Consider the following 16,185-nt stretch of genomic DNA (forward strand, 5'->3'; position numbering starts at 1 on the left):
ATACAGACACAAGCGCCCACCACACACAAGCACGTACGCGTGCACCAGCACATCAGTGTGCACACACAGATACAGACACAAGCGCCCACCACACACAAGCACACCAGCTCATTCATTTGCCACCTGACATCCTGGAAAAGTAACCTTCTCAAGTCAAACAAACTACTTCTGAAATAATAGTACATATGATTTAGAACAGTTGGGAGGAGTGAGATAGTCTATAATTGTACGCTTAGTTTTTGATTTATTTTTTCCTCTTAGAAGGGAATTGGAGATGGGTAATGACGTTCTAGGTAAAAGGACCTAAGAAGACATAAAAGTTTCTCTAGGATCAAAATCTGAGCACATTTACCTCACAACCTGAGGTTAGAGAAGACAGTATTTGAGAGTCTTAAGATGAAGTGAGGGAAAGGGAAAGTACGTTCTATACAGAGAGAAACACATGTGCAAACATGGGGACAGATGGAAATGGTGCAGAAGGTTTAACCACAATGTGTGGGAAGAGAATTATGATGGATGGGACTGACCAGTTAATAGGCCACAAAGGTAGAAGGCATGCCTGCCGTTAACTAAGTCCAAATAAGTTTAAGTGGATTTATTTGTTCATTCATTCATTCATTCATTCATTCATTCATTCATTCATTCATTCATTCTAGAATGAGTCAGATCATGGCCAGAAGTAATGATAGTTGCAACACAGGCAGTGGCCAAAGTATAGGATAGGTATGCATGATCATTAGGGCTTCAGGACTGATTTGGAGGACTCCAGGACAATCGGAATCTTTCACTCAGTCAACTGGGTGGAGGATGAGAGCACCAACAGTGTAGATCCAGAGCAGGAAGAGCAGGGTTGAAGCATGTTTAACTCAAATGGGAGCTGGATGGCACAGAAGATAGTACTTGGATCTTGAGTCTGAATGGAGAAAAGGGGAAACTACATTCTATGCAAAGAGATAGCCATGTGCAAACATACAGAGACAGATAGAAATGACTCAGAAGGTTCAACCACAGTCTATAAGGAAGGTATTTTAGTTGTAGTTGTATTGAGTTAATTTACTGGTCACATGTCCGCATGGAGAAGTCCAATAGGCTGCTGGGTTTGGAGCAAGGGAGAGGAATGTGAGTAGAGCTGATGCAGTTATCAATTTTAAGAGTTAGCAGTCAAGTAGAGGATGTCATACAGTGACTTGAGCAGGATTCTTTATTTTATTTTTCTACTATTGTCTAGAAATCTTTGGCCCTTTCTAGATGCCACTTTAAACAACGGGATCCATGGATTAGCAAACAGCATTGAAATCAACTTGGAAACTTGTTAGAGACAGCCTCACCAGGCCCCATCTCAGACCTGCTGAGTCCAGCAGGAGTCTCACGTCAGTTCTATACATGTTGTATTTGAGAAACTCTAGCCCAGGAAATTGAGTTTCTTTTTGTCTTATTGCTCTGCCCTCCTCTCTAAGAACATAGCCATAGCTAGCTTACCATTTAAGCTATGAGGAGGGGAGAAGAATAGAAAAGAATGAATTTTCCTTATGATGTTACCCAGATTATTAAATATAATATTTGCTATGTTTGTTGTTAATAGTTAAAATTTAAGAATTTTCATTTGTTACTTTACGATTAGAAATCCAGTCATGTGAGGTAGTGTAAACCTTTTATCTCAGCATTCAGGAGGCAGAGACAGGCGAATCTCTTTGAATCTGATGTCAGCCAGTGTACACAGTGGGTTCCAGGACAGCACAAGTTACATAATAGAGAAACCCTGTCACAAGAAAAAGAAAAAGTCCATCACATACTAGTATAGATAGCAACTTCGAGTGTAAATGTTTTTTTGTTTTGTTTTTTTAAAAAAACAAAGAAACAGAGAGTGAGTCAGAATGGCATTGGTTTGTGTTCTGAGTTTTTAATCTCTGCTGGCAGAAACCAGCAGACTCTCATTTGTCCCTGTTCACTGGCTGCCAGATGCTGGTTTGGAGAGAACATTAGAAGAGAATCCTTGGAGAAGGAATGTCTTTTGACAGCTCCTCCAGATGTTTATGGATATTATTTTTGATACCATATTTACAGTCTGCAAGTACTGATTTCTTAAAGTCGTAATGTAGAATTGGAAATCACATCAATGAGCTCTTTGTGGTTTTGTGTTTTGTTTTTTTGTTGTTGATTTTTGTTTTGTTTTAACATTAAAATCATTGGCCTTTATTTTGGATGGACTTTTTTCCCTCTATGCCTGATTTTAGGAGCTTTGATTCACTAAAAGTTACAGACCTCACAAATGTTCATACATTTTATTGTACAACTTTGAAAAAAATGAATTCATATTTTAATGTCACTATTGATCCTATTAGAAAAATCTGTAAGAATAGAAAATCTGGCAATAGCCGAGAAACGTTTTCCAAAACTTGAAGTCTTGCTTAGAAGCCAAGATTTTATCAGTTATTTTCCTGGAAGCACCATGCTCATTTTGATGTTACTGTTGCTATTTTTCTCCTTGATATAAAGTCTTGCTGTATAGCCCAGGCAGGGCTGGTACTTGGTCTATATCCTAGGCTGGTGTTAGATCGGATTCCTCCTGCCTCAACGTCTCTGGTACTGAAATGATAGGCGTCTGCCACCACACCTAGTACTTTACTTAGTATTTGTTGCCAAATGCCCCATCCTTAATAATTGCCATTTCTTTGTCATTGTTTCAAGGATCAATGACATTACACAATGACATTACAGCAATTAGTTCAGATTCCTCTTCATTGTTTGCCAAGAGCTTCTCCTAGAGAGAAATCACTGTACAGAAGATGGACTGGCTTACACATCATTTTCATTTTGTCATATGCACTATTAAAATATGCCTGAAGTCTCTCCTCTTCCTTCTCCTCTAACCCCCACTTCCTGCTTGAGTCTCTCTAGAACTGGAATTGCTGGTGTTTGTTACCCAACCCAATGTCATCAAGGGAATTCTTAAGTGAAACTGTGTTTTTGTTTTCAGGGTTAGAGATAAAACCTGAGTTTTAAGAGCTCCACCACAGAGCTGCACACCTTGCCCTTTCTTTTGTTTTTAACCCCAACTATCAGTGCACAGCCTGGTGGTAAACAGCATGGTGACAGTCTTAGTCACTGTTCTGTTGCTGTGAAGAGACTCCATGATCAAGACAACTCTTAGAAAAGAAAGCATTTAATTGGCTTGCTTACAGTTTCAGAGGATTAGTCTGTTATCATCGTGGCAGGAGCAGTACACATGGTGCTAGGACAGTAGCTGGCAGCTATAATGTGATCCATAGGCAGCAGGCAGAGAGAGAAAGAGGACGCATGTGAGCCTTTGAAATGTCAAAGCCCATTCCCTAGTGACACACCTCCTCCAACAGGGCCACGCCTTCTAATCCTTCTCAAACAGTTCACCAGCTTGGGAGTAAGGATGCAAACACATGAACTGATGGGGTCAGCTGCACTCCTGAGGGATCTGTCTGTCTTTACAACAAAACCTGTCACGTGTACTGGCAGTTAAATTCCAGCATGAGTTTTAGAGAGGACAAACAGTTAAAATTTCACAGTGTTCTTTCTCAGTGAGAGCTCCATGCTCTAATGTGGAGCTTGTCCTTTTCACCCTTACAGAGTGCTTGCCTTAATGCCCTCTTGCTTCTGTAGCAGAGGACCACAGACTTCAAACCACATATTTATTATTTTATAATTCTGTAGAGCTTACTGAATTAGCATTAAATGTTGTGAGGGATGGCTTTTTCTCCAGAGATTGTAGAGAAGGATTTGTTTCCTTTTGCTTTCCATTTCCAGGGCCTCTGTATTTATTGGCTTGCGCTTTCTCTCTTCAATGGTAGTTATTACCTTCAGGGGTCCACACCTGCTGACTTCTGCAAAACAGGCTCTATCTCCTAAAGCAGTAATTCTCAACCTTCTGCGACCTGTTAGTACAATTTGTCATATTGTAGAGACCCTCCAACCATAAAATTATTTCTGTTGTTACTTCATAACTGTAATTTGCTACTGTTTTAAACCGTAAAATAAATATCTGATATGCAGGGTGTCTGATATTCGACCCCCAGAGGGATCATGACCCCACAGGTTGAAAACCGCTCTCCTAAGCTGAGGTCTCATGAAAGACAAAAGCATTGTACAATGGAGGGCATTGTAAGGTCAAGCTCTAACACTGCAGATCCTGAGCTAAGGCAATGATCCTGCATTGTTTGAGTAGGACCAACCTAATCACAGGAGTTCTTAAAGGTGGGGACTTTTCCCAGCTATGCCCATCGATGAGATGGTGCAGAGATGCAACCGTACTGTCCCTAAAGCAGTACCATGGGTTCCCACTTGCCTTTGTGACTTCCTGTCTGCCGAGTGTGACTAGCCTGTAACACAAGTTTCCACTGTCACCGGGTGGTCTGTTTCTGCTGCCATGCCTTCTCCAATGTGATAAACAGAGATATTTTAAAACCACAAGCTAAAAGGTATGTTGACAACCTTGAGTTGCTTTTGTCACAGCAACATGCAGAGTGGTTAGTATAGAAAACTGGTACCTGAGGGAAGGCAGGTTGCTGCTGGGATAAACTTGATCATGTGGTTCTAGTTAGGCCTTTGACCTGGCTTTCAGGGCAAGTATGGAGTAGATCAGAGGTATGGAAGTTCCAGAAGCTTTCCAGAGTGCTATAACTTTTTTGTTTTCTTTTTGTTGAGGGTGTGTGTGTGTGCGCGCGTGTGTGTGTAAGTGAGAGAGCTGTATCTGTATGTGAGAGAGAGTTGTATATGTATGAGACTGTGTGGGATCTGTGTGTGCCGGTGTGTGTGTCAATGTCTGAGCAGGCCATAAGATGATACCATATTCGCTAGAGCTGGAGTTACAGGTGGTTGTGAACCATCTGATATGGGTGCTGGAAACCAACCTCAGGTTTTCTGGAAGAACAGCACATGTTCTAAAACCACAGAAAAGCCTCTCCAGTTTCTGGGAGCTTTTCTTAAGGGCTATTCTGAAGGGTGCCCAGAAGACCAGACTACCAATAACAATGCAGAGAGTAAGGGTTGCTCATGAGGTTTCAGATGGAAATGAAGACCCTGTTGGGAGTTGGGCTTGAAGCTCTGATACCTTCTGGCAAATAATCTGCCTATAATTTGCCCATGTCCTGAAAATTTGAATAAAACCACATTGAAAAATAATGGACTAATTTATTTGACAGATAAAAGTCTCAAAATATAATATTCATGCTGTGGCATGAATTTATTGTTTCCTACTTTTTGCCTGGCTTATAGCAAGAGTCTAGAACAAAAGCAGAACAGAAAGCTTTGAAAACCATGGACTCGGCAAGCAGAGGAACGGAAATTCAATTCTAGTTGTGCACAGGGTGGGCACAGGTGACACAATTGTGCCAGTGAGGTAACTGAGGCTGTAGTCCATTGCAGAGAAGTGCACACTTTGTACTGGGGAGTAGGAAAGGTTTCTTAGAGGCAAGACCTCACATACTGAAAGCCCCAGGGTGCTGAGAGCTTGAGGATCTGGGCCTTGAAAACTGTTTCTCTGGGAAGCCCTTTTCCTTTGGAAACCAGGCAGAAAAGTTGAAGGTTTGACACTGAGAGCCCCCATGGGACTTGTGCTTCAGATCTAGATCTTCAGCTTCTGCGACCATTCTGGAGACAGTGGAGGTATGGGGAGGTGAGGCCTCCTTAGCAGAAACTGGTCACTAGGAACAGGTTTCACTTGCCTGTATTCTAGCCCCAGTTCCTCCTTTCTGTCTGCCACAATGTGAACAGCCTTTGCCTCAGGCTGCTGCCAGGGATTGAGCTGTTCCTGCTGGCTTGCTTTCTCTAACACTGAAATCTTTCTGCAACTGTAAGCTGAAATAAACTGTCCTCTTTTATGCTGTTTCTGGAAGGCGTGTGATCACAGTGATGAAAGTACGTAACAGTCTTCATCACATCTGGAAAGCTGCTGTACCACATGGATAACGGCCAGACTGCAGGAAGTGGGGCATTATTCTGCCTCTCCTACCCTCTTGGTAGATGTACACAAAGCTCTTACTGGAGGGAGGATCCTACCCTGTAATTCATTTCTCAGAGCTTTGCTCCTCCCTCATAGTGGATGCTGGCTCTCTAAAACCCAGAGGCATTTGCCAGTGTCAGGATTTGGGTGTTTCCAATGCAAATGCCAACACCTTAGGAAAACTTTCCTAAGCCATGGCTGTTCATTCCTCCTCCCACTGAGCCCCTTGCATCCTGGGTCTTGCTTTGTTCTTTGTTACGTTAAATTATTTTTTTTTTTTTTTTTTTTTGGTTTTTTTTTTTTTTTTTTTTTTTTTTTTTTTTTTTTTTTTGAGACAGGGTTTCTCTGTATAGCTCTGGCTGTCCTGGAACTCACTCTGTAGACCAGGCTGGCCTCGAACTCTCGAACTCAGAAATCCGCCTGCCTCTGCCTCCCAAGTGCTGGGATTAAAGGCGTGCGCCACCACCGCCCGGCCGTTAAATTATTTTTTACAATTAATTAAATAATGTTCTTATTTGGTATGTATCTATTTGTACATATGTTTGTACTTGGGTGTATCAGTGAATTACTTTACAGTTTTGCATTCTGCCTGGGGTGTACAAAAGGAAATTCAGATTCCGTTAAAAATTATTCAAAATAACAGATTGTTTTTTTAAAAAACATTTGGAAACATGTTTACTTGAAATACATATATGATATATAATTTACTTAAAAATTTAATTTACTTAAAATATGTATATATATGTATGCATATGTGTATATATATATGTATTAGATTTAAACTTTAAAAAGTTAAACTTTGCTACAAAAAATGTTACAAACAAAAGAACATCACATGCCAAAGTTAAACATGCACAGAGACTGTGTAGTTCAGTGTACTATTATACAGTTGAAGTGGCCATTCAAAACACATGCTATGTGCCTTAAAATTGGATTTTATACTTTGTAACTTTAATTTTTTTAAATCTTATTTTTAATGATGGTTCTTAAATGCTTTAGGGTAAGAAAGGATATGGGGGAAGTGGACCTGTTTGGAAATGGTTCTTTGGAGCAACTCCTGTCTGTGTTGTCTAGAAATCGGCAGTTCAGTTCACAGGTTAGAGGCAGCAGCTCGATCCACTCATAGACTCTTGACAGATTTATCAGCAGTGCAGTTTGGTAGAGGAAACATGAATCAGCAGTGGTGGCATTACCTAGCAGAGACAGCCAGGCCTCAGACTTGGCATAAGTCAGCAGGAGGGACCAGGGTCAACAGGAAAGCCAGGAAAAGTTCTCAGTTGTGCTTCTCTCAGTGAATCGAAGATCAGGAAAGACACAAGACCCACAAGCATTGCACAGCTATCTTTACGTACCAGCAAGCCAAGCTCAGCCTCTGTCACTGTCCATTGAGTTCTATTTTTACTCCCTCCAAACATCGACTCCTCCCCGGGTCTCGATTCAGCATGTGTCTTGTCTCAGCACAAGCTTCTCTCTTAGTTGACATCACTCTGCCAATCAGCCGGGAGTCCGTGGAAGTGACAAGAAATTTCAGTACACCATCAGAAGTTTTTTGTGTATTTCTCTCTATGGAGTCCTGATAACTGCACCTCAACTACAAAATGTAAGGCAGACCGATACATGCGTGTCATTAGCAAACAGTCTTTTATCACATGTCCTTTCATGTGGTTGCTTTAGCAGAAACGTTCCTTCATGAGTCAGCCTTAGCCTTTCACCTGTCCACTTCAGGACAACACTCGTTCATGTGTTTGCCCCAGCAAAACACCACCCAACACAACTGACTTTCCAAAGAACCCTTATGTTTTCACTTCAGTATTTTAACTTTAGAATGTTTTTATGTACTTACCCATGACCCAAAACAAACAGCCCATGACAGACTTAGAACTAGAAACATACTTAGAACTAGGAATCCAAGTAGGTCTCCATAGCTTACTTCAATACTTGCTCATTCTGTCCTTTCTTATCCTTTAACACTTAGACTTTCATTATGCTCTTTTAAAATGTTATACTGTATGCACGTATATGTGCCATGTGCGTGCCTGGTGTCCCCAGAGGTTAGATGAAGATGTTGAATCTGTTAGAATTTTAGTTACAGATGGTTGTGAACAACTGTGTGGGTGCTGGGAATCAAACTTGGGTTACCTGTAAGATCAACACGTACTCTTAACCACTGACCTGTCGCTCCAGCCCTGTAAACGATTTAAATGAAGTTATACTATTTGGGGTGCCATAGCTAAGGGATATATTGGGAGAATTGTTTTCAATGAAAGAGAATGACTTACTGTAAAATAGAGAAGAACAAATGGGTTTTAATGATGGCAGGTTCTGCGTGGAGCCAGAGTGTGTGGGCACTTTTCAAAGACTCCACTGCTGTATCTCTCCAACCTGCATACTCTGGCTAACAGGATTGCTGGGAAGAGTTCTCTGCTAGTAGCTTGGGGTTTGCTGAGTGTCTGAAGGTTCTGCTCCCAGATGAGCAGGTGGGGCCTGCCTGGTCCAACCTGCTGCCATATGGAATATGGTCCTCATGCCAGAACAGAGACCAGCTCTTGACTTCAGAGTCAGCTTTCCTAAGGACAACATACCTTTTCAAGAGGGCCTTTGTATGGAGTTGCTGGGGACTGGTTCAAGAATAACAAGAGCCCAGACTGCAGAAATAACAAAATGCTTTGTCACCCTAGACACAGCTCAGGTCCTTCACCTCCTACTAGAAGATCTACTTGTGTAAAAAGGAGTGGGAAACTTAATCCCAGTGACTTTACAAAGAAGCCATTTTTTAAAAACCCTCTTCAGCATGGTTGGCTGTGCTTGTCTCTTCAATAGCAGCATTCAGTAACATCTGATTTTCTTTGGCCTTGTACCGACTGTTGCAGTAAAGCCTGTGATTGGGGCTTTCATTCCGTGTCTGTAGGCTGCCCCTCCCTCCTATGAGCTTTCTTAACTAGTCCTCCAAGCAAGGAGAGCATAGGGCCCTGAGTAGTGACAACAGAATCGAAGGTCACATGACAGATGCTGTGGTGTAACTCAAACAACCTGGTGAAGTATGACCATTATTATGTATCCTAAATGCTATCAAATGTGTTCTGCACAATTAGCCCTCAGAAAACAGAATCCCCTTGTGTTTGAGTCTATGTAAAGACTGTCTCATTTTTAAAGCAGAGTGGTTGAAGTGGTCTGAGAAGGGGCTGTGTCAGTGTAATACATAAATGGTGCCGCTTTAGTGGGGCTCCCTAATGTTCAGGCATTCTTATTTCATAAATGGGGAAGTTGAGATTTGGAGTGTTAGACATTTTCTCCAAGATCATACAGCTCGTGGCACAGATCCTTTCAGATAATACCATATCCATGTGCACACCGTTACTCCTGCTGAAATTCCTTTTTTTTTTTTTTTTTTTTTTTTGCTTTAAAAAGACTTCAGTCTAGGGAGTCTCTGATCTCTTCTTTCTTCTCATGAGGAGAAGCAGGCATCAGAAAATAACCAACAGGCCAGGAGAGATGGCTCAGTGGTTAAAAGTGTTGGCTGCTCTTCTGGAAGATTTAATATGTTCTGTTCCTAGCACCTACATCGGGTAGCTCCCAGGTACCTCTAACTCAGCTTCAGGCAATCCACCACCTGCTTTAAACAGGTCCTAAGGCTTGAACTCAGCTCCTTGCATTTGCAAGGCAAGCACTTCGTTGACTGAGCTGTCCTTCCAGCCCCAGTTCACATTTCCATCAATTTGGACTGATGGATATTTCTTGAGTACTTTAGGTTATATGAAAATAGTTCTTTATGTTGTTTTTGAAATTATTCTATCTGTGGTCAACTGGAAAGTTGTGCAGTTGGCTCTTGAGTCCTTTTGGCATACTCCTCCTCTTCCTTCCTTCCCTCCGGTTTCCCCTTCTCCTTCCCTGTGCCTCTCCCCCTCCTCCCCCTCTCCTCCCCTTACCTTTTCTTCTTTTTCCTTGCATGTCTTTATTTTTAGGCACTACAAGACTTTCCAGTCCTCCTGTATTTTCTTTGTATATCCTAGGTATCAACCATCTCTTTGGACATCCCATTTTTGTTTAATTTTTTTTTTAATCAAAGGAAAATGTCAGAGACTAGGATCTGGGTGTGTTGATTGTCATTGAGGTGTTATAGTTTTCAGATCATCTCAGGGTCTCATTGTTGTTTCTGGACTTTTTTTGCCTAACTATGAAACTACTTCTTTTTTTTAAGCATTCTATATTTTTCTGAGTATGTAACAGCAAGAGCATGACTTGCTGCCTTCTGCTCTCAGTAGTAAGGTAAAAGCAGGGATAATGTGGCTTCCTGCTCTGCATCCTCTAGTCAGATCATATCATTTGGACATGAAGAGTTCCTAAGAATCAGGTTTTCTCATTGGGGTTTGTTTATTTTCTCATAATTCTCACATCTTTGTAACTTTTACTGTTCTTGGCTTTGTGTCAAAGTCAACTATTGACTTCTTGTGATACTTGAAACATATTTTGGATATACTTTTGTTGGTATATGCAATGGAAGTTGTGTTTGTGTCTCTAATGAGGTACTTTTCTCTTTAGCATGTAGCACAGTCCAGAGTCTTAGAAATGCAGGCTTGAGGAGCAGGTGCCAGCAAGTGCATTTTGATAAATGAATCCTGCCTGATCCAGTTTTTAGATTCATCTTTTAATAAGCTTCCTGCTCTTAGGGAAGAATCATAGGCTCCTCCAGGGTGGACATGTTGCATTTACTTCATTATTAGGAACTGGAATTGCAGGCGATGCCCCCCCCCCATCATCTGCTTCTTATCATCTAAGAAGCTGGTGCTTTGGGGGTGACCCTCCTTGAGTGGATATGGCACCAAGAGCTCTTTTCAGGTGACTATTTTCTTGCAACAACCTTCAGCTGTTTGCTTTGTTCCGTTTAAAGGAAACATTTCTACAGCATTCTTGGTTCCCATGTCCCCTCGCTAACATGGCTTCTCCCATGTAAAAGAGTGAGTAGCCACACACACACAAACATGTGTGCTTCCTGAAGTTTGTCTCCCCGTCTCCCTTCCCTGCTTCCTTTTCTTCTGTAGCACTTACCTTCTTGTCTGCAGCACCATAGCGTTTACATCCTCAGTTTTCCCCTGTGGCATAAGCTGTGAGAGTGGAGCGTTTGTCTGCTCTGTTCCCAGGCCTAGAATCATGGAGCACTGTAGGTGTCCAGGGGACACTTATAAATGGACGATGTAAGCTTCAAGTTCAGATAACCTGCCTTTAGTTAGAATATGAATATTAGTGTCTTTTTACCTTAAGCTGCAAGATTTGTGCTGTTGATGTGTGTTGTTTTTGGTATACTCTAGTCCCTGGTCACTCCAGTGAGGCAGGGCTTTTACCACACAGAAAGAATCCTGAAATTCTTTTCTGAGTGTCACTTAAGAAGTTGGTGAAAGACCTAAAACCATTATCATCATCATCATCATCATCATCATCATCATGTTAACTTGATGTGGTAGACTGGAGAGATGGCTCAGTGTTTAGAGCATTGGCTGCTCTTCCAGAGGATCTGGTTTGATTCCCAGCACCCACATGGAGGCTTCTATCACTCCAATCCTTGGAGATCAAAAGCCCTCTTTTGGCCTTTGTATGCAAACGGTGCACAAACATGTAGCAAAACAACCATACCCATAAAAATAAATGGAGAAAAATTTAAAATTATAAATTTAAAAATTGAGGTGAATTACCTTCAAATTAACCAAAAGAAGTCTCAAACCAATAGATCCTTAGTGACATTACCCAGATTAAGCCATTATTCTACTTGCAGGGTTAGCAGGAATGGCCTTTATGTTAGAAAATATTCTGACCAATGTTTGCCAACATAGCACACATCAAAAAGGATATCCTGCAAGACAGTGAGTCCTGTAAAGGAGCACCAGCGCTCATTCAGGTTTGTGGACTCTGTTAAAGGAGCACTACCATTCATTTGAGTATAGAGATTCTGTTAAAGAACACCAGCATTCATTTGAATAGATAATCTGCCACTGTTGTTTTTGTTTTAATGTATTACTTTACTTTTTTGTTTAAGATTTTAAGTTTTCAAAGTGCTTACAGTTTTTTACAGAGCTGGAAATCAAACAAGGGGCTTGCATGTGCTAGGTCAGCATTCTGCCTCTGAGCCCAGCCTGTTGAACCACTTGCATTTTATTAAAATAAAAAAATTACAATCTTGTTTGCTCAAGTCCCAGTAAGATCTTTATCAAAGGGCTGAAACTTCACCTGCCATTTTATAAAATGGGGTTTTCCCGAATAAAACGTCTAATGCCAGACTTCTTACAGCATCCTGTCCAGGATCGCTAAACAGAGGAGTGAAAGAGTGTGGTCAGCCAGTCCAGAAAGACTTTGCCAGCCACATTTGCACTAGTGTCCATCCCAAGTTATGACCTTGTGGGCCAACGGATCTTCCTATCCTTGCTTCCATTTCAGAGTCTTGGGGATTCAACCATGGCTGGTGTGCTAAATCAGCTGCTCCCTATGATGAAGTCGTCAAGCCAGAGAACCAGCGATGACTACAGCCCCGAGGAACTGCTAATCCTGCTCATATACATTTACTCTGTCACTGGCGAGGGCACGCTGGACAAAGACCTGGGAGAAGTGGAAGAAAAGGTGAAGAAAGCATTGGCCCGTGTCTTCTCTGAGGAGTCTGAGCTGTCCCCTTTGCTGCAGAAAATCACAGGTAAGTGTGGGGCATCCTATAGAACAAACTCTGCGAGTACGGGGTTCTGGGTAGACTGGTGCAGGAGGAAGAGGGGGCCATCTCCAGCCACTGGCAGGGCCAGGCTGTTTTTCCCATAGATTCCGTTTCTAGAAGCTGTAATGGTATGGTCTGCTAAGTGCTTATCAGAATTCATGGATGTTGGTGTCAAAGCCTTGGTCGAATAGCAAAATATTCAGAGAAAAAATTATTTTGTAAGGTCTTACACAGTGTCACAGGATTCGAACTGGCCATTTTCAGGAGTTTAATATTATTTTGAAACTGTTATTCTTCATTTGAATTATAGTTAATCAGTACTATCTAAAACGATGTTGTGGCATCCCAGTAAAGTAGGCTGTGCTAGTTGGGGGGAATCGACAATGATTTGACGCTATAATGATCCACCTCCAATAAGAGCTGTGTTCTCACTCATAAAGGTATCCATGTGTAGTCTGTTAACTCATTTTCAATAATTTATATTTTGTGTAAAGCTAATTTAATTGGTATAAGTCATGGCTAGAAGTTATTGAAGCCTACACATAAAGCACAAATACTTTTGAAGCAGTCCAAGTTTCCTTTCATTCACACACACAGATGCATGTAGACATCCCTGGTCAGGTAAGCTCAAGTGAAGCAGTACTCAAGTGAAGCAGTAGATGCATCTTCTTGTTGTGAGGAGTATGGGGACTTCTCTGATCCAGGTCACGGTGCTGGAGATCTTAGTGTCCCATGCACATGGGTTTTATTTTGTGCCTACTTGTGACCTTTCACGTAACTGGTTAGAGAGAGGAAACCCTGATGAGATGGAAACCCATTCAGTTTCCATAGACAGGAAGCATTTCCTTGCCTAGCATGGAACCTCAGCTTATAATCCACTTAAGTAAAACTTGTGGAGGAATCTGTTGCCATTTTGTTAAGTACAGCACTATCTGCCGTTATGTGTGTTTATTTTGCTGGAAATAAATATTGACTTAGAATGGTTTAATATGGTTTATACGATGCTTAGAACAGAGTTTTGATTTAAAGTAAAATTGGATGCTAGGAGAATTTTATTGGAAATTATGCTTAAATGAGCAGTTCCCCAGACAGACAGCGAGGCTAGTGTTGTGTGTTCTAGTTATGGCTGTTTGGGTAGGCTTTCTAACATCTGGATGCTGAGAGCTTATTGTTGGAGCTGAGGTAATGTTCTAGGAATACGCTCTGACTCAAGGTGCTCATTAACCTGCAGTTCATTTTTTATTAGTTTCTTTACACTTGCTCAGGATATTGCCTTTTTGTGCTTTGAAAACACTTCTGTGAATTCATGTTTGTATAGGAAAAAATTGTTAGCTCAGAATTTAAAAATCAAGAAAATAATAAATTGTGGAATTTTTAGGTTTTGCCCAAACTTTTATTTTACAATATAAAACATAACCTTTTACCAATATTAACTTTAGATATTTAGTATGAGTGGTACTGTGGGTGTCACTTTGGCATATGTCAACTAATCACTGGAAAACAAACAATTACACACAAATACTGTACACACACAGATTCTCTCTCTCTCTGTATCTTTCTCCCCCAACTCTCTCTCCCTCTCTTCTCATCTCAGCTTCTGTAGCCATTCAAAGGACTGTATAGTCCTCAGGATAGATTTGTAGTTGATTAGTATAAACATATCTTTATTAATTGTGTTGAGAACTCAGATGCCCTAAAAGAAGGGTTTATATTTACAGGTGCTGCTAAGGAAAATGTGTCATTTATATATTGAGGTGAAAACTTAGTCATATAGTGTTGGGGTAGTGGTGAGTCTCTTCTGTAAGGAGGGGCTACTTTAACCTGAATATAAAGAATGAATTATCTTTCAAATACACTTAGTAGCTTGTAACAAGGCCTCTGCCTTTCACAGGGAAAGTCTGTTCTTTGTTCTGTGTTTATGTTACTCCAAGTCATAGTCTTAGGGTTTTTTTGCCACTGAGTAGCAGAATTTATTTGATTCCCAGGGATATTCTATGGTTAATGAAATATTTTTAAAAATAACTTTGCAGCATCAACTACTTTACTGTCTTATCTGTTGACAGGATAACAAAATGACCTCCCTCCCTTCTCTGGTAACAATTTCACTAAGCTGTCTTTTCTTAATGGCTAAGTGGAAGGACTGGCATTTGACTCTTGCTTTTGTGAATATGAAGCCCATGTCTTTAGACATGAGATGCAGACCTGCTGCATCCATTGCATGCTGGAGCTTAGGCTTGCTCACCCACAGGGCCTCATGCTGTGCATGCCCAGCCTTTCCGTCCTGAACTCAGGATCTGGAGAGGAAAACCCAGCTTGTGCTTAGTATTTGTAGCTATTCCCCTTGCCTTTATCTACCTATATTACTGAGTTGTAACGTGTTTGCCATCCCCCCCCCCTATTTTTCTGGGTACATGCTCTTTTCTCTGCATTGTAATAAATTAAAATGTTATTATAGCCATTATACTTGGTTACAAGTAACCAAGTGTACTGGTTACTTGTCCTTTGGAAACAAGAGTAACAAACTTTAATTCTGCTTATTTCATTAATATTTCTTGACAGTAATTGCCCATGTTTAAAATCCACATTTTCTTTTATCTATTCATTATGTAATTTATTTGTGACAGTTTCTTTTATGTACCTCTATCCTTCCTTTGTGTAGGAAGGATAATAAGAACCTGTGATTGATAAAACAAAACAAAAGCTGACCCTGTTGGTCAATGGCAGCATACTATTTTCTTTTTTATCAGCTCTCCTTTTAATAGATACATCCCTGGGATGGCTCTAGAGTAGCAGGCAGATCCTTTCTCTTCTGCACAATAACTCAGATTGGTTTCTGAGTGTTGGGGGTGGGGAGCTGTGAGTTGAAAACTGGCCTGGCCTGCTTATGCTGGAAGGTATTATGCTTCTTCCTTCCTGCTAAGTTCAAAGAGAGTATGAGTTTCTGTATACTTCAGTGTTTGCCTGCCAGCCGCAAGAAAAATAAAGGAAAACCATTTGAACTGTCTTCAGAGAATGAAATCTAGTGCAGATTTTGAACTGGATGCTTGGAATGCCATCCTACAGAGAGGTGTACTGGAAAAGGCTGAGGGTTTGAATGCAGAAGCCCATGGTTTAACAGTTCTGGCCCTGCCATGTCCTAGCAGTGTGCGAGCTGGAAGCTCCCTGTCCTTGAGCCTTGACACTAAACAGCACTGCCCTTATTTCTTATCTGGGATTTTGCTGAACATAAAATGACGTTCTTTATGAGAAATAGTGTTGAGGACACTTGGAGCTGTAAATAAGTAATTTTGATAGTATCTGTCACATAGGGTTGAGCTCCTCAAACCTTTACAATAGTGGATGGACTGGTGTGAAATGCAGCTCAATATATTGGCAGTCTGTTAGGAGCAAACCAGTGATTAGAACGGGGACATTGGTTAGAAAGCGCGGAGTCAGGAAGAAAGACAAAACCTCCATATTCTTTTAGAATGAAGCACATTTTAAAATGATAAAGACACATTAACTGTGCATATTAAATGAGTTT

The 16,185-nt window shown here is 41.0% G+C and overlaps 1 protein-coding gene across 1 annotated transcript in view; it reads left to right on the forward strand.

Moving 5' to 3' along the window:
* The window catches only part of Scfd2 (sec1 family domain containing 2), a 294,533-nt gene that overhangs the window by 95,666 nt on the left and 182,682 nt on the right, over nucleotides 1-16,185 (forward strand). The window contains exon 5 of the mRNA XM_028780824.1: nucleotides 12,398-12,647. Within this exon, the coding sequence (XP_028636657.1) occupies nucleotides 12,398-12,647 (250 nt within the window). The remainder of the gene's footprint in view (nucleotides 1-12,397; nucleotides 12,648-16,185) is intronic.

This window comes from Grammomys surdaster, unplaced genomic scaffold (assembly GCF_004785775.1).
Source record: "Grammomys surdaster isolate TR1022 unplaced genomic scaffold, NIH_TR_1.0 372, whole genome shotgun sequence".
Classification (NCBI taxonomy): domain Eukaryota; kingdom Metazoa; phylum Chordata; class Mammalia; order Rodentia; family Muridae; genus Grammomys; species Grammomys surdaster.